Source organism: Vespa mandarinia, chromosome 12 (assembly GCF_050613455.1).
Source record: "Vespa mandarinia isolate Hongniang chromosome 12, ASM5061345v1, whole genome shotgun sequence".
In the NCBI taxonomy this organism is placed as follows: Eukaryota; Metazoa; Arthropoda; class Insecta; order Hymenoptera; family Vespidae; genus Vespa; species Vespa mandarinia.
In genome coordinates this window covers 4,175,001-4,195,000 of record NC_140821.1, presented here as the reverse complement: position 1 = coordinate 4,195,000, position 20,000 = coordinate 4,175,001, and the positions used below count along the sequence as shown (strand labels likewise).

The window sequence follows — 20,000 nt, the reverse complement described above, 5'->3', positions numbered from 1 at the left end:
CATCGTCGATCAATCGCCCCGACATGTCGTTTATTTTAATCCCTCTCATGATCCAAAATAAAAAAAGAAATAAGAAATAACAACAACAATAATAACAACGATATTATTTACACACATTTTCTTTTTTTTTTCTTTTGTTAAAAAGAAAAATATATATATATATATTTGAAGTAGACATTTTTGATTTTTTCCAATTTGAATTTACCCGCCAAAGAAATTGTAACCAATGAGAATTATGGCGGGAAGATCGTATTGATTTCTTATTAAACACTGTAAATAGAAAAAAAATTCGTATCAACAAAAAAAAAAAAAAAAAAAAAAAGAAAAAAAAAGAGGAAAAAAAAATAAAAGAAAAAGAAAAAAAGAATGGACGCAAATTGTTCCGGTAGACTGGTGGTCGATAATATCGACGTCGCGATGGCGTAATTTTATGATAAAAACGGGAAGAATGGAGTAGAACATGCGATCGGAAGAAATCGATGCTTCGATAAGATCGTTGCTCGACCAAAGAATCCGATTTATGTATTAGAATTATAAGTGAACTTTTTAGAATACTCATACATATGTATATATATATATATATATATATATATATATATATATATTCATATAAATAGATATTAAATCGTCGTTTCAATTTAAAATACAATTGGATATACATAGTTTGTTTATTCGATATATAATGAATAAATATCTATATATATATATGTATATATATATATATATATATATATATATATATATATTTTCATATAAATATAAAATGACGTTGTATCAATTTGAAACAAGAATAGTTTGTATACATTATATATTAAACGTTTAACGGATTTATACATTTATCTCTATCTATAATGAATGGATAGATATTTATATTTATATTTATATTTATATTTATATAGATATAAAATGACGTCGTCGTTTCAATTTCAAACAATGTGTATATGGTTGAAATGATAATATTTTAATATTATTAAAAGAGATTTCAGTTTGTATCATTAAGATAAATATCGATCTTTGCGGGAAAATGTACAAATGGAAAAGGAAAAAAAGAAAAAAAAAGAAGAAAGAAAGAAAAAATTGGAAAAATGAAGAAAAAAGAAGCAGAAGAAGAAGAATGAAAGGAAATTGGTATCCTGGTATCCATTCTTATTTTCTTATTTTCTTTTTTTCCTTCGTTTTCTTTTCTTTTTTCTCTTTCTTTTTTTTTTCTCTTATTTCTTTTTTTCTTTTTTTTTTTTTTTTCTTTTTTCTTTTTTCAAATAACGACGAGGATAAAGCGAAGAATTGATGTGATACGAACATTAAATTATAGCTTATAGCAATACTCGTTTTATTTATGACTACACATCGCGTAATTACTTATCTTATCAGTATAGTCGTGTAAGTATCGTTAAAGTCACGTAATTAGGTGTCAACGCGATCGCCGGTGTACAATAAGTAGCTCTTTCTTTCTCTCCCTTTCTCTCTCTCTCTCTCTCTCTCTCTCTCTCTCTTTCTGTCTGTCTGTCCCTCTCTATCTCTTTTTAACTAATATAAAAAATCGTAAGTTTCTCATTTAAAATACCATTCAGATCTAATAAGTAAGAGAAAAGATTAGAGAACCTGATTTCAATGTCGATAATGGCTTGTAATCTTACGTATGTATGTATGTATGTATGTATGTATGTATGTATGTATGTATGTATGTATGTATATGTTTCCAGGCCATGAGGATCCAGAAAGATCAAAGACGATAGGACGTGGTAAGAAATTCAAAGAGGGATCTAATGTTCTAACGAAAATGCCGAAAATCCTTGGACCGTTAGGAATGCTCTATGAATGCATGGAAAGTAGAATACGTATCAAGGTAGGTCATGAATCTCTGTTTCGTTAATTCTATAAAAAAAAAAAAAAAAATATATATATATATATATATATATATACATATATAATTTATTTTTATTTCAAATATTATTTTCTTATTTTGTTTTTGTTTGTTTTTTTATTTTGTTTTTTTTTTGTTTCCTATTTTAACGAATATTAAAATTATTTGTTATAATACGATTATTATAAACGATTCATTATAATATTCATTATATAGTACTTGTTTATATGTAACAAATGTCGAAATAAATGTATTATAAATTATATATATGTGATATTTATATTTATTTAATTATTAATATATAATATTGGTATTATATTATACTACTTTTATAGTATTGTATTCTATTGCATTGTATTCGCAGTATAGAAATATAGTATTACACTTATTTTTAAAATCATTATACTGTATTATAAATTATATATATATATATATATATATATATATATATATATATATATGCGATATTTATATTTGCTTGATTGATCAATATATATATATATATATATATATATATATATATATATATATATATATATAGTTTTATATTGTATTGTACTGTATTCGCAGAATAAAAATATAATATTATACTTATTTTTAAAATCATTATACTGTATTATAGCATTATACTCGATTTATAATATCAATAAAGTACTATACTATATTGTAGTAATATTACAATATTCAAAATAATACTTTATTATTAATGTAATATTATAAATATAAATATAGCAAGATAAAATAGATATGAATAATGATACGATTAAAATAGACGATAATTCATATTATCAAACATTCATATTACAAAAAATTATTCGTTTTAATTTAATCGAAAGTGATAGAAAATATTACATACTCTTTTATATATATATATATATATATATATATATATATATATATATATTTACGATACATTATATATAATAGTATCGTGATCTATCGAGATATGTGATAGCGAGAAATCATGCGTGTTATATATCTTACGATAGTTTAGGTGAAAAAAAATAAAAAAAAAAAAAAAAAAAAAACAAGAAAGAAAAAAAAAATGAGGACAAAAAATGGTGAAAGAAAAAGAAAAGTAAAGAAAAGAAAAGAGAAGAAAAGAGAAAAAAAGAAAAGAGAGAGTGAAAGAGAGAGACAGAGACAGAGAAAGAAAAAAAAAGTTTGTGGACAGCCCTGAAAGCGACAATCCAAGAGAACTCGCCTACGCGTGCCATTTCTTCTTCTGACCCCTGGCATTGTGCGCCGGGACTCGCACTTATGTACATATATGTATGTATGTATCTACATTACACGCGACTGACACACTTTCGCGTTTTCGACCGGCGTGGCGTGGCGTGGCGTAGCGTAGCATGGCATGGGATGGCATGGCATGGCATGGCATGGTATGGTATGGTATGGCGCGGCGTGGTGCGGCGTGTCGACAAACTGTAAGCTCGAGTGACACGTGCGGCAGCCCTTCGTAAGGGCACCGCACTCAAGGGGGTGGAAAGGGATATTATATATACAATGCTACCTAGAAAGAGCTATGTGTATACCGTTGATTCTATACTATACTTTATATATATATATATACATATGTGTGTGTGTATGTGCGTGTGTGTGTGTGTGTGTGTGTGTGTGTGTGTGTAAGTATGTATGTATATATATATATGTATATATAAAGGAGAAAGCAAAACGTTTCTGGGGTCAACACTCGTAGTCATGGTAACTTAGTCAGGAGGGCAAGGGGAACCTTTCGTCATCCCTTGTACCTCTTAAGTTTTCGTTCGAGACGCAAAAAGACAAGGTCGAACGTATCTTCTCTCTTCTACCATAGGGAACACGAATAATCGGGAACCTTCCTCCCTTTTTTTTCCTTTTCTTTTCTTTTCCATCTCTATCTCTATCTTTCTCTCTCTCTCTCTCTCTCACTCTCTCTTTCTCTTTTTCTCTCTCTCTGTCTCTTTCTTTCTTGATCGAATACTTTCATTCTTTTATTTTATATCTTTATTGTATTATTAGTTGAATAGTAATTTATTTCAGGGAATATTCCTGATATTATTTTTATCAATTAATTGAATAATTAATTAAATTCATTCATTCATTCATTCATTCATTTATTTATTGAAAAAATTTATTAATTCATTTATTTATTTAATTTCGCTTCATCGTTAATTACTTATATTCAAATGAGACGTATATCGAATCGAACTAAAAAAAAAAAAAAAGAAAAAAACAGAAAAAAAAAGAATAAAAATAACGAAAGAAAGGAATATTTGAGTTGTTAAATTATTGATACCGTTCAAATTTGACATTTAAATACTTAATATTTATTTCGAAAGAATATTTTATATTATATTTTTTTCTTTCTTTCTTTCTCTCTTTTTTTTTTTTTTTTTGTAGGAATAGATCTTCGTAGAGAATATTTCATATATTTATTATCGTATATAAGAATATTTTTCATTTCATTGATTTTTCTTTATGAACGAAACGTTTATATATTTTTGAAAAAACAAAAACGATTCAAATTAATATCACGGATGATATCTTTCGAATGATAAAGGACAAAAGAAAAAGAAAGAAAGAAAAAAAGAAAGAAAAAAAGAAAGAAAGAAAGAAAGAAAGAAAAAAAGAAACGAAACAAGAAAAGAGAGAAAACGAAAAAAAGTCAAAGAAGGATTTTAATTGAGATCTCATTAAAAATATCTAGTTTTATTTCTAATGAGCTATTTTCGTTAACAAGAAAGCAAATCTAGAGAAATCCGATGTTGTGTTACCGGTTAAATAGTAAAAGAAAGAAAGGAAAAAAAAAAGAAGAAAGACGGAAAAGTAAAAGAGGAAAAACAAAGTGTGTGAGAGAGAGGGAGAGAGAGAGAGAGAGAGAGAGAGAGAGAGAGAGAGACAGAGAGAGAGAGAGAAGAAAGAAGAAATGATTGTAAAGGTTCGGTATGATGATTGATTCCGTTTTCCGCTTTTAAAATCCAGTTCTTCTGGATTTCCAAGTCCAGTTGGTCGAGCTCACTAGCTGGAAGTCGATTGTTAACTTTCCAAACTCCGTTTATTCTTACCACGAAACACATTAAGAGAGAGAGAGAGAGAGAGAGAGAGAGAGAGAGAGAGAGAGAGAGAGAGAGATAAGAAGACATTCCACATGATATTTATCTAATATATACATTCATACTTATCATTCATGTAATCACTCTATGTATATACATATATATATATATATATATATATATGTATATATATATATATGTATTGAGTATATATTTATATATTTATATAAATATATATCTTCGACGTAAAGTAAATAAAAAGGAAGGAGGAAGGAAAGAAAAACAAAATTAAAAAAATAAAAAAGACTGACTCAAAGGTTCAATATTTTTTTTTATCTTTATTCTCTCTCTCTCTCTCTCTCTTTCTGTCTCTCTTTCTGTCTCTCTTTCTTATTCGACTAATTAGATATCAGCGACGAAACAAAAAGAAAAAATACGAAGAAGGAAAAGAAAAAGAAAAATAAACATAAAGGGAAACAGAAAACTGACTAAAAGGATCGCCATTTTTTCTTGTTATTGTTGTTGTTGTTGCTTTCCTCCCTCTCTCTCTCTTTCTCACTCACACACTCACACACACACACACACACACACACACACACACTTTTTTATTCGACCCAATTCTTTTCACGATCGCGTCCGTATCGCGTTTCTTTCCCATTTCCGATTTAAAAACAGGTTCCATAATTAGAATCCATTAAAACATTGTACATGCGACAATGACTAGCGTAACTCGGCTTGATTAATTACCTTCGTTAACTTTCGTCGTTAGTTACTAGAACGATATATATATATATATATATATATATATATATATATATATATATATATATATATATATATATATATATATATATATATATATATATGCAGGATCGTTATTTCATTGGTCAATGTATTCTTCCTCTCTCTTTCTTTCTCTCTCTCTATCTCTCTCTCCTTCTTCTTCTTCCGCTTCTTTTCTTTTTCTTTGTAAAATCATGTAAGATGATCATTGGTCTTATCCTTGAAGGTATAGCCTAATCGTTGGTCGTCGACGACGACGAGAAGCCATTTGCATCCGGAAAGAGAACTCTTTACGATCGGTAAAAGACGATCGCTTGACCTTCAAAGACTCGTCTCTCACCAACGAAGAAAGTTCTTTCCTTGAAAGGGACACCTCTCTCTCTCTCTCTCTCTATCTCTCTCGCTCTCGCTCTCTCTCTCTTTCTTTTTCTCACTCTTTTTGCTTATTCACGTGATCTCATCCCCAACTACGTATGATATTATCATGAAACGATTGAAACGTTATGCAACTTCAAACTCGTCGCTAAAATTTAATACCGTTAATCTGACTTGATTTTTTCTCTTCCTTTTTCTTTTCTTTTTCTTTTTTGTATTTTTGTATTTTTATATTTTTTTTTTCTTTTTTTTTCTTTTCTTTTTTTCTTTTTTTTTATAAATGCGTTTACATTACGTCGCATTAGAATGTTGCGTTAGAAACTGTTTCTTTTTTTTTTTTTTTTTTTTTTTTTACTTGACACTCAAACACTTTAATGATAAATAAATAATAAATAACGATGATCATTTGTGTCTTCTTTTATTATTATTATTTTTTTTTCTGCTTTTTTTTTTCTCTTTTTATTTTTTTCCCTTATTTCTATTTAATGAATATTAAACATACAGATCTTTTTAAATGAATAATAAATAATATATGGAATAATGATGATGAATAATAATGATCATTTGTATTATTTTTATGGAAAATATTTTTAATACGATCATTTTGTGATACCGTGGGGAAAAAAAGATTATGTCATTGTTTCAATAATTCTTTCAACTTGCGTCTACATATATATATATATATATACATATATATATATATATATATAAATGAAAAGAAGAAAAATAAAAAGAAGTAGCTAAAAAAAACTTTATGACCGTTGGTAGAAAAAAAGAAAAAGAAAAAAATAAAACATTTCCATAATATTATTTAATAATTGTTTCTCTCTCGTTTTGTTTTTTCCTCAAAGCCACGTGACTTACTAGAATGTTTTTCATATATTATTCGACTGCGAAGTATAATGGTGGCTCTTACGTCATTGTGACCGATTGATATCATTTAATTCATAAAAAAAAAAAACAAAAAAAAAAAAAGAAAGAAAAAAAAGAAAAAAAAAGAAAAAACAAAAAAGGAACAAAAAAACAACGTTCCTACAATCATCTCGACAATGTTAAAATTAAATACATTTGAATAATATCAATGAAACGATCGAACACGATAATTATCGGAATTAATTTCTCATGAATTAAATCTTCATTATTTTAATATCTATTTTATTTTATTCGAAATTAAAGAAGAAAACAAAAATTCATTTCATCTCTTCTTTCGATCCGAATTAAATTAAATCACATATATATATATATATTTTTTTTTTCTTTTTCTTTTGTTTTCCTTTTTTTTTTTTTTTTTAAATGAAAAGCCGAAGTGCTTCTTTAATATAATTATCGAAAAAGTACGATCGATTTTTTATTATCCTATAGCAATTAAAAAAAGAATGATAGATCCTTCGATCTCCCTGTCCGTATTATATTTTTTAAAACGTCAACAATCGAAGAAGATATATATGATCCTTGAAAAATCTCTTGACTTGTTCTATGAGACGATAAAGGCTATCTTGGTTGCGTATGTCGTCCTTCGGAACGATCGAATCTTGTCTTTCTCGTTGGATCGAGCGAAGGAATGGATCTCGCAAAAGAATCTTAAGGATTCCTTAGAATCGATTTCAAGCTAATACACAATAACGCCTTCCTTGCTTTTCCTCAATGGCGTTAACTGTGACAAGTATAGGGAGATTGACATATACACAAGTATAGGGAGATTGACATATACACATATACATATAAATGCATGCAATATGCAGATACACGTAGACGTGGACGTAGACGTAGAAGTAGACATAAACGTATATGTTTGTATAGATATAAAGAAATAGGAATATGTATGTATGCATCTATGTATGTATGATGTATGTATGTATGTATGATGTATGTATGTATGTATGTATGTATATATGTATTCAATTTCTGAGATCGTGGATTCATGATCCAAGGCACGCGACGACGAGTCACGCACGAACACACGCTCACGCGTGAGTAGCATCAGGGTACACTAATCTGATGTTCTATCACTCTCTCTTTCTTTCTTTTTTTCTTTCTTTCTCTCTCTTTCTCCCTCTCTCTCTCTCTTTGTCTCTCTCTCTCTTTCTCTCTCTCTGTCTCTCTATCTCTATCTCTATCTCTATCTATTTCTTGCAATTAGTTTTCATTGCGATAATAGCGTTCGTAGGTAGTACGTAGTATAACAACGCGAAAGGCATTGAAGGGGGGCCTTGTCACGACAACTATACTTCCGCGTATCAGTTTGCTGTATATATGCTATCTCTCTCTCTCTCTCTCTCTCTCTCTCTCTCTATATATATATATATATATATATATATATATATATCACTTTTTCTTGATTGTATATCTGGTCAACAAATAACAGTGATAATAATAATGACTTTTGTTGTTTAAATCGATCCTTGTCTTTTCTTTTTATTCTCTCTTTCTTTTTCCTCCCCACCCTCCACCCTCTTTCTCTCTTTTTTCCTTATATTTATTTTTTTCTTCTTTTACTGAGAACTCGAAACAACCTTCCCTTGGTATTTTCGTTATTCCGAATACGTTTCGAGGTTCCTTCCTTCGAACAGCAGCTGCGAATATAATTGTCTACCGATTTCACCTCGACTCGTATTATTTTTCTCTCTCTCTCTCTCTCTCTATCTCTATCTCTCTTCCTTTTTTTCTTTCTCTCTCTTTTTTTTTTCTTTTTTTTTTTTATTATTTTTTAGAGAAAGATAAATATTGTATGTGCGTATATATATATATATATATATATATATATATATATACATATGTATGTATGTATTTATGTATTATATAAATAAAGCGGCAATACGTCTGAAGATTTTTTTCTTTTCATTTCTTTTTTTTTTTTTTGCTTCCTGCAAATATTAAATCTATCAAAATGTTTTTCGTTCGTTTTATAATTTATCGGGACTTAATTATATATATAATATTATAATTATATATATAATATTATCAAAGAGAAGAATTTTTTTTATAAAAAAGAAAATGTATTATTTATTATCATATAATCTATTTAAATTTATTAAATTAAATTAAAGTTATTCGTATCTCATGTATTATATACCGTACGTATAATATCAATTGATTATAATTTTATAATGTCAATAATTTTAATACAATTATCAAATACATTTAATAAATATTATATCGTCGTATTAATGTACATAACCTTATATAGTTTATAATAATTAATAAATTGAATTATATCCTGTTGATTAATTATTAACGAAACGTTGTTACGATTTTTCAATTGGTTTCATATATTTTATTATTTTCGTTTCTTTTATTTATCCTTTTCTTTTTTTTTTTCTTGTTTTTGTTTTTGTTTTTGTTTTTGTACCTCGAAAGAGCTTCATTTCTTTCTTCCTCCATTGTTTCCTTTTTCTTTTTCTTTTTCTTCATCATCTTCTTCTTCTTCTTCTTCTTCATCTTCTCCTTTTTTAGAACTTTTTGATAAATCGATAAACGATCGGTCTAATTTTGTTTTCAAATTAAGGTTTACACTAGAAACGCACGTGGCGTAAGAGGACACGTGGAAGCATACGTGGCTGCCTTTGATAAACACTGGAATCTTGCATTGGAAGATTGCTTCGAGGTTTGGACACGTAAACGCAAGAGAAAAGCACCTGCTGCACTTGGTAACGTTTCATTTTATTTATTTCATTCTCTCTCTCTCCCCTCCCCTCTCTCTCTCTCTCTCTCTCTCTTCTCTTTTCTCTCTCTGTCTTTTTTACTCTTTTTTTTATCCTTCTTTGTATGCTTTCTTTTTTATACTTCTTACGTTCTTAAACGAAAAACCCATAAATATTAATACATTAATTTAATTAATCTCATAATAATAAAAAAAAAAAAAAACTGTTCAAATGCGATTGGTACTCTATCGACGTTAATATTTTAAAACAATTTAATAAATCGTTACTTTCGATAATCAATAAATAATTCATAATATAAAATAATAATACGTGATATAACCGTTGGATATTGCAATGATTAATACAACGGTGAATATTTTCTTTTCCTTTCTTTTTCCTTTTTATTTATTTCTTTTACTTTTTTCTTTTTTTTTTTTTTTTATTAGTATTATTCTGTTTGTTTTTTTCTTTTTTTCTTTTTTCCTTTTTTTTTCGATAGATCTCCTTTGTAAAAAATATCCTGTTTATTTTTAACGGGACAAAAAATATTTTTCGTTTCATTTCACCTTTCGCTAAAATATTTTTGAAAGGACACGATATCTTTCGAGGAGACGAAAGAAAAGAAAAGAAAAGAAAAAGAAAAAGAAAAGAAAGAAAGAAAGAAAGAAAGGAGAAAAAAGAAAAGAGAAGAAAAAGAAACAAAAAAAGAAAAAAAGAAGCGAAAGAAAAAAGAAAATGTCAAAAAAGGATTAATCAATGAACGTTAATATATCAATTGAAATATTTGCAAACGTAATAATTTCCTCAATGTATTTATTTATAAATAGAGACGATCGGTATTTATATTAATGAATTAATAGAAATAATATAATATAATATAATATAAACAAAAATAAAGATTAATTTAATTATATCCTTTCTGGTTGATTCGTTAAAATCCAGGATTAATGATTTTTTCTCTCCCCGCACCACCCCCCTTTTTTTCTTCTTTTTTTTTTTTTTCTTGAAAAGCATACATTTCTATTGTGCGTGTTTTAAATTACACAAATGCAATTTATCTAATAAACAATTTAAATATTTCAATTAGATTATTTCGCATTGATTCGTCAACGTCGTCGTTCTACTTTTTCTTTCTTTCTTTCTTCTTCTACTTCTGTTTTTTTTTTTTTTTTTTTTTTATCATCATATCGGTCATCTCTGATCAATATTCGCATAAAACTTTATGTATCATCTACTTGTTATAGCATTATTAAATAATCATGCAATTTTATTACATAATAAATATAATAAAGAATATAAAAGTTAGTCGCATGGATATTCTAAAATTTAGAATCTAGAATCTAGATTAGAATAGAATAGATCTAAACGATCTGCCATTATTTTCTATACTTTATTATTATCATTCGTATTATTATCATTCACGAAATATTAAACGTATAAATTTGCAAATGCGTTATCCTTTCGAATTATGCACAAACATTTTTTTTTTTCATCTTGAAATTTATTTATGTGACAAATAGTAATAAAAGTTCATTTATTGGGATTCGAATTTATTACTTTCGATCGCCACTCATTTTTTCTTTTTCCTATTTCTTTTTTTTTTTTTTTTTTTTATTCTCACACTCTCATTGATCAGATCAATAAATATTAATATGTACGTACGTGTGTGTATATATATGTGTGTGTGTGTGCGTGTGTATGAGTTAACTTATGTGTCTTTCTTCCGAATTATGCAGATGTCGGAGGAATATGTATAATTCCGCAATCAAAAATTAAAGTTTCGTTAGAATTAGATTTTCAATAATTCTTTAACGTCGTCATTTTATTCTATATCTTTTTTTTCTTCCCCTTCTTCTTCTCTTTTTTTTTATCTTTGCATTGATCTCTTTCTTCTCTCCCTCTCTCTCTCTCTCTCTCTCTCTCTCTCTCTCTCTCTCTCTCTCTCTCTCTCTCTCTCTCTCTCTCTCTCTCTCTCTCTCTCTCTCTCTCTCTCTCTCTCTCTCTCTCTCTCTCTCTCTCTCTCTCTCTCTCTTTCTCTCTCTCTCTCTCTCTTTCTCTCTCTCTTTCTCTCTCTCTCTCTCTCTTTCAATGGCGCTTTTCAAAAACGTATAACAGATACGTGTATGTATATGTGATGTTTCGAGTTATGTAAATATGGTTATGCAATAAAAAATAAAAATAGTTAGATTCTAAGTAATTCGTTAACATCGCTGTCTTCTTTTTTCTTTCTTTCTTTTTCTTTTTTTTTTTTTGTTTCTCTCCTTTTTCCTTTCTTCCTATCTTCGCATTGATCTCTCTCGATCAATGACTATTCTCATAAACATATATATATACATATATATATATATATATATATATATATATATATATATATATATATAAATAGCATATGTATATATGTTCTGTTTATAATTATGCAAATATTTGAAAGAGATATAATAATAATCCAATAAAAAAAAAAGAATTTTAAATTCGTTAGTGTTAAATTCTTGTCGAATCGTTAACATCGTCATTTCTCTTTTTTTTTTCTTTTTTTCCTTATTTTAATTTTTTTATTGGTCAGCCGATGAATACTTGAATAATCATACATACATGCATACATATATACACACACACACATACATGCATACATACGTACATACATACATACATACATACATACATACATACATACATACATACATACATACATACATACATACATACATACATACATACATACATACATACATACATACATACATACATACATACATACATACATACATACATACATACATACATACATACATACATACATACGTACATACATACATACGTGCATGCATGCATATACATATGCATGAGTCTTTCTATGTATATTTTTGTGTGTATCTGTGTATGTTTATATGCATGTATACATAGTATGTATGTATGCATACGTTCGTAATACAATGAATCAGATATCATTGGGATGCTAATCGGATTTATAAAAAATTACGGTTGAGAACCGTAACCTCCGACATTTGCTAGACGGGTATTCTGCAATGGCGTGATTCGACAGATCGATCGGCCGATACGGCCCTGGAAAAATCGAACCACGCTTTGAAATATGGCGATATATATATATATGTATAGATATATATACATATATATATATATATATATATATATATATATATGTATATGCATACACAGATACATATGCGCTAGAAGAAACAACGAGGAGCGCGTGTGCAACCAAGGCTGATATCGTGCCAAGGAATCCTCTTTTTAATGACTTATGATCGTTGTTACAAAAAAACATTAACTTGACTTTACCTTTAATGTCAAAAGAAAAAAAAGAAGAAAGAAAAATAAAAAAAAGAAGAAAAGAAAAGAAAAAAAGAACAAAGAAAAGAAAGAACGAGAAAAAATTATTTGTAAGAGGATTGTAGTGTGAATTTCAATTTTTCTTTCTTTCTGTTTTTTATTTTTTATTCTTTATTTTTGATTTTTTGATTTTTTTTTTTATTCTTCTTCAATCTTTGTGTTTTGTAAATTAATAAACAATTCGAAATATAATGTATGTTCGATATGTCGAAAAATTTAATTTTTGATGAATATTTATAGTGATCATATTCTATTTGATTTATATTAATTCATTTATTTTGCACATTCTTTTCAATATATTGCATATATTATTTTGCAATAAATAATTAAATAAATAAATATACATATACATATATATATATATATATATATATATATATATATATATTTATGTATGTATGTACGTATTTAAACATTTATTTAAACATAACTTTTTGACTAATATAAACTTTAATATTTTATCTAATTAAAATATTATTTTTTATATCAATATATATTTCCAAATAAAAATAATGTAAAAAAAAAAAATATAAATATATATATATATATATATATATATATATATACACAATTTCGAATTAATATGTAATAAAAAAAGGAAAAAAGAAAACGAGAAAAAAGGGGGGTGGGGCGACGGAAGAAAAAAGAAACAAATTTGCAATAATCCATTGAAACGATAAGTCTAATAAATCAATAGGAATTGGTTAAGTAAATATTTATATATGAAATTAATTTCATCAAGGATCGTATTAAGGGGTCATGATAAAAATTATCTTAACGTTATTTTCCTCGAAATATTATTTTCGTAAGAAAATAAATATTGTATGTATCTGTAAAATGGATTGTTTAACAAAGGTATCACGAGTATAAGTTTCAATGGCAAATATTCATTGTTTCACCTTTTTTTTTTTCCCCTAATACGTTACACCTGTCATCAGTGATATCAGCCAACAGTAAAGGAACTATGACGATTCGTCATCCTAAGGCCATAACGATCTATTATTACTACTACTATTACACTCCTATAACGAGCTCTCACTAATATACCTAGTAAATATATACATTCATTTATATTAATATATATATATATATATATATATATATATATACCATAGATATATGGAATTAATATGTTATGGAGTAATTTTTATTTAGACATTGAATGATATAATAATAAATATAATAGCCAATAATAATAAATGCATAAACACGATATAAATAATAATGGATAATAAATTAGACGTGTAAATGATTATTTCGATATATTTTCAATGTGATATCAATAAATTAATGTTAAAAAATTTTTTAATATTTCACATCTAAATAAAGGAAATTCTTTTTTCTTTTTTTTTTTTTAAAGATTATTTTTTTACCACGTATTTTAACGCATTAATCATTAATCAGTATAATATACATAATATACATAATATACATATATGTATGAATATATATATATATATGTATATATATATATATATATATATATACATATATATATATATATATATATATATATATATATATATATGTATATTTAACGAATTTAGTATGGCATAGTTAATTTTTTGCATTCTTTTACGATTCACGTCATTCCTCCTATTTCTCCTCCACCTTCTCCTCCTTCTATGACTCCTTTTATAACGTTATTCCGCTGACCTCGAAATACTATAATCTTTCATGTACACGCACATACGTCGAGCTTATCTTTCCTCGCGGATTTCGTATATCAATGAGAATATGCGCTATACGTGCTACCGTTAATCGTAAACAATATTTAATGCGTTATGATAAACCACAAATATATATATATACATATATATATATATATATATATATATATATATATATAATATTATTTATGCTTTATGATAAACCACTATATTTATAACCTCATTTATTTGTTTTAAAATAAAGAAAACGACAAGAAAAGAAGAAGAAAGAAACAAGATAAGTTCGTATAAATATATATTTTTTCTTTTTTCTTCCTTAAATTAAAAAAAAAAAAAAAAAAAAAAAAAAATAAAGAAAAAACAACTATAAATATATACACATATATAATATTATATGTAGTGTATACATCTGTTCGACACACACACACACACACGCGCGCGCGCACACGGGCGCACGCACGCAAATATGCACGTTACTCATAAATATTTCATATTTCATATCTTCCAAGGAATATTATTTTTAATTCAATTGAAAAGATATGAAAAAAAACGACAAAGAAGGGAGAGAAGCAGAAAGGCGAAAAAAGAAAAAAAAAAAAAGAAAGAAAGAAAAAAAAGAGAAAAATAAACGAAAGAGAACAAAAAAGGAACGAAAAAGAAAAAAAAAAAGAATAACAACAAAAAAAATCTTGACTCGCGTTATTTGTATAGTTTTCTATTAAATCACTTTCACAATCACGGGGACATTTAAACGTTCTTGGCATTCACTTCCTCGATGCGTGCATGTATCTACGTATATATACTATATATATATATATATATATACTATATATATATATATATACATACACACACACACACACACACACACACACATATGTAGAGATAGTTGTGTATTTATGAGAAGAGACACGCACATTTCTCGATCTTTTGATTAGTAGTGGTCTGACCATGAATGACTCTTACCACTGTTGTAGTAGAAAGAAATAGAAAGACTCTACGTTCTCGCGTCCTTTAACCTTGCATTATAAGATTGCACCCTTTCCTTCAATTAAATGATCCATAGATATAAAGTTATCTTTTCGTTATCGTTATCTTCTTGCAATATGACGTTATACGATACAAGGTTAGACTCTAATACATACATATATTTATATATTTATATATTTATATATATATATATATATATATATATATAAATACGTATGTATGTATATGTAAAATTTTTAGCACGGAAGTGGTATCACATTTCCTTTTGAATTCCTGTTAGAATTTTTCTAATCTGACGTTTCATTTGTTGCTTCCTTCTTTCTTTTTTCCTTTATGACCTTTTCATTTTATTTATTTATTTCTTTTCAAATCATTATTTCTTTGTACATTAATTATGAAAATAATAAAAAGAAATATTAATATATATATATATATATATATTTATATATATATATATGTATGAATGTATGTATGTATGTATGTATGTATGTATGTATGTATGTATGTATATAAAAAAAATATATATAATATAAAAAGAAAAAGAAAAAAGAAAGTTTTTTTTTTTTTTGTAATTTTCGAAATATTCGAGACAATCGAAAGATCCGATCGTAGATTTTCCTTTAATTTTGATTTTTTTTTTATCGAATTTATTGAGAAATAATATACTTTTCATTATTTTCTATCGATAAAAATATTTACATATTTTTCATATTCCATATTTGTTTTTTATAAAATTGTTGATTTTATTTCATTGTTATTTCTATCGTTATCTTTAAACGAAACTAACGTGAAACGTAATAATTTTTATTTTTATTCCTTTTTACGATCCGAAGAAACCAAGAAGAACAAAAAAAGAAAATGAATAGAAAAAAAGATAGATAGAGAGAGAGAGAGAGAGAAAGAGAAAGAGAGAGAGAGAGGGAGAGAGAGAGAGAGAGAGAGAGAGAGATAGAGAGAAATGCATATTCGATTATTTTTTTTATTTATTCCTTATTATTGCCCGTCCAATTAGATCTTTTATTAACCACTGACGTTTTGAATTCGATTAAACGATAAAGAATAATTCTTTTATCTTTTTCCTTCCGACGAAAAGAACAAAGAAAAAGACAAAAACAAAAAGAAAAGAAAAAGAAAAGAAAAAAGTAAAAGAAAAGAAGAGAATATTTTGTTCGTCTTATTCTTTTTTATTTTTTTCTTTTTTTTTTTCATTATTTATTTTTTTTTTTTTTTCAAATCCCTTAATTTTCCTTCGATTTACCCAAGATAATAATCAATTAGCGTGCTCTTTTTTGATTTTTTATGAGCGTCCATGAGCGTGCGTGCGTGCGTGCGTTTGTGCGTGCGTACGTGCGTGCGTGCGTGTACGCTAATAATAAAATATTTAAACGCAATGAAATATTTCACACGTAAAACTAAAGCCGCGAAACAAAACCCGCAACCCGTAAAACCCGTAAAACCCGTAACCCGTAAACCCGTAAACCCAAATCCAAATCAACGTGAATTAAAGAGAATCGATTGGAAATATTAAACCAAAGGAGAAAAATATTATTCGTGGGACAAGAAAAAACACACACAAACAAAAAAACGAAAAAAAAAGAAGAAGAAGAAGAAGAAAAGAAAAGAAAAGAAAAGGAAAGAAAAGAAAAGGAAAGAAAAGGAAAGAAAAGAAAATAAAAAAGGGAGTAAAGAGTCTCTAGATCCGTTGTGTATATCGTGCGAAGGGATACACATCCCGAGGTCGAACCTTAACTGCAGGGCAAGGACCGACCTTGACTACGAACGTGGTTGCTATGTTCGATATAAGAGATCCACGTTTCCCTCTATCTATCTCTCTTCCTCCCTCCCTCCTTACCCTTCCAGCCTCCCTCTCTTTCCCTCTCACTCCCTCTCTCTCTCTCTCTCTCTCTCTCTCTCTCTCTCTCTCTCTCTCTCTCTCTCTTTCTCTCTCTCTCTCACATTCCTTTTCTTTTCCCGAATGTCTTCTTCCTTTGTACTTCCTCCCCCTTTTCTCCGCCGATACCTTTCGTTTGGCGCGTGCCCTACAACCTTCCAACATCTCTCGCGTTTTCATTCATTGACTTAGAATCCCTACGAGGAGTCACGCTTCTTGACCTTCGTTTTGTAACTAGACATATATTACATATATATATATATATATATGTATATATGTATGTATATAGTTATGTATATATAGTTATAGTACGTGTAGTATATACATATAGCAAACGTTTTCCAAATGACGTTAAACGGAACTACTACTAGTGTTTAGTATTTAGAGCAAATAATATTATAATAAAAAAATTATAAAAATATTTATAATTAACTCAGTTACCATTTCTACGTCTTTAATTTGTTTTTTTTTTTTTTTTTTTTTTTTTTATAACATTAATTATCACATAATTTAAATGTTTGTAATAATAAATATTCCTTTCGTTATCTCGACTCTTTATATTTATTCGTTTAATTTATATGTTGTCATTATTATATACTATATATCGCTATATTATATATAATGTTTGTATATCGATATATTCTATATAAAATGGTAACAGTTTTTCAATATAAAATTTCAAGATCATTGTTCGGTATATTGATAAAAGATTAGAATACCTTGATACATGTTATATTCATAAGTATTATAAGTTATCGTATTCAATAGTATAATGTATCCTTCATAATATAAGTTAACATTCAATTTATATTCGTTCGTACATCGATCTAATCGTCTAATTCTTTCTTTATATAAATATATATATATATATATATATTTATATACTATATATTTATATTTATATACTATATTTATATATACTTTATATTTATATACTATATATATATTATATATATACGTGTATATATATATATATATATGTATATATATGTATATATATCCCTTATCGATATCGAAAAAAAAAAAAAGTACGAAATACGGAAATCGCAAAAGGCGGAGAAACTCGGTTGGCCTACTGACGTACTTCGGAGTATCCTGAGGGGTCGAGAGGTCGTTGATACGTAGAGAGCTGGGAGTGTGCTGGCAGGCAAGACGACCTTGAAGACCACGAGTCCCCAGGATCGATGTCTGCCTCGTACACGTGTCTCGACGCCTCCACCTCTTTTTTCCCGCCCCCTTCTACTACTTTACCCCTGATCCTTTTCCTTTAGGATTCCACCCTTCGTCCTCCCTTTATATTTCCCCTCTTTTCTTTCTCTCTCTCTCTCTCACTCTCTCTCTCTCTCTCTCCCTTTGTTTTTCTCTCTCTCTCTCTCCCTCTCTCTCTATTTCTCTACCTCTATCTTTATCTCACACACTCTTTTCGACCACTACTCTCTTCGATCTCCCTCAATCTCCCTCCCCCTCCCTCCATCTTCGTGCTTATTTTATGGACATACATGCCGACGCATAAACAAGCGAGCCACGAAAATCCAAAGATGTATAGGAAGAAGACATTTTGCTCTTATGTACGATCATTGAAACATTTTGTATAAATTTTTGTCAAAAGTTCAAGACTAATTGAAAAGAATTTTTTTTTTTTTGCAATTTCCGTATTTCGTACTTTTTTTTTCGATATCGATAAGGGATATATATACACATGTATATATATATATATATATATAAATGTACATCGATAGAATGAAAGGAAAATGTGTATCATATATATATATATATATATATATATATATATATATATATATATATGTTATATGTATGTAATGTATATATATATGTATATATGTATGTATGTATGTATATATATATATATATATATATATATATATATATATCGTATATTTTTAATATTGATATAAGAATAAAAAGATTGAATTTCTTTTCATGATCGTTTCTTAAGGAATCCTTCTGAAAATAAATCGATAAAAATGACGATAGGAAAATATTTTTTCGATGCATTAATCATGGTTACTCTTAACTTGTCAGATACTAAGGAGAATGAAAAGACTACGAGGATGATGACTATGATGATGATGATGAGAGAAGAAGAAGAAGAAGAAGAGAAAGAGGAGGAGAAGGAGATGAAGGAGAGGAGGAGGACTACTACCTCGTTTGTTCCTAAGGTAGTCTTGAAGAAGATCGAAGGAAAGACAGAGACCTTGGAAAGGCACGTGCCACAAATGTTATTGAGGGGAGAACAGGTCGCCATAATTGTCAAAATCAATTGAATTAGTACACTTAGATAACTACCTAAGCGTATCACGCATTTTCTTTTACCTTTTGTTAATATCAATCTACGTTATCTTGTATTTTTTATACCGATATTTGTAAAGAAACTAT

The 20,000-nt window shown here is 27.6% G+C and overlaps 2 protein-coding genes across 7 annotated transcripts in view; one reads left to right on the top strand and one right to left on the bottom strand.

Annotated features, from left to right (window-relative positions):
• Eip74EF (Ecdysone-induced protein E74) overlaps positions 1-20,000 on the bottom strand; it is a 248,978-nt gene that overhangs the window by 178,738 nt on the left and 50,240 nt on the right. The gene's annotated exons all lie outside the window — the stretch shown is intronic.
• The window catches only part of Lsm11 (U6 snRNA-associated Sm-like protein LSm11), a 34,491-nt gene that overhangs the window by 14,360 nt on the left and 131 nt on the right, over positions 1-20,000 (top strand). Inside the window, exons 3-5 of the mRNA XM_035883983.2 lie at positions 1,704-1,846; positions 9,566-9,707; positions 19,647-20,000. The exon at positions 19,647-20,000 is cut by the window's right edge and continues 131 nt beyond it. Of these exons, the coding sequence (XP_035739876.1) occupies positions 1,704-1,846; positions 9,566-9,707; positions 19,647-19,888 (527 nt within the window). The 3' untranslated portion in view covers positions 19,889-20,000. The remainder of the gene's footprint in view (positions 1-1,703; positions 1,847-9,565; positions 9,708-19,646) is intronic.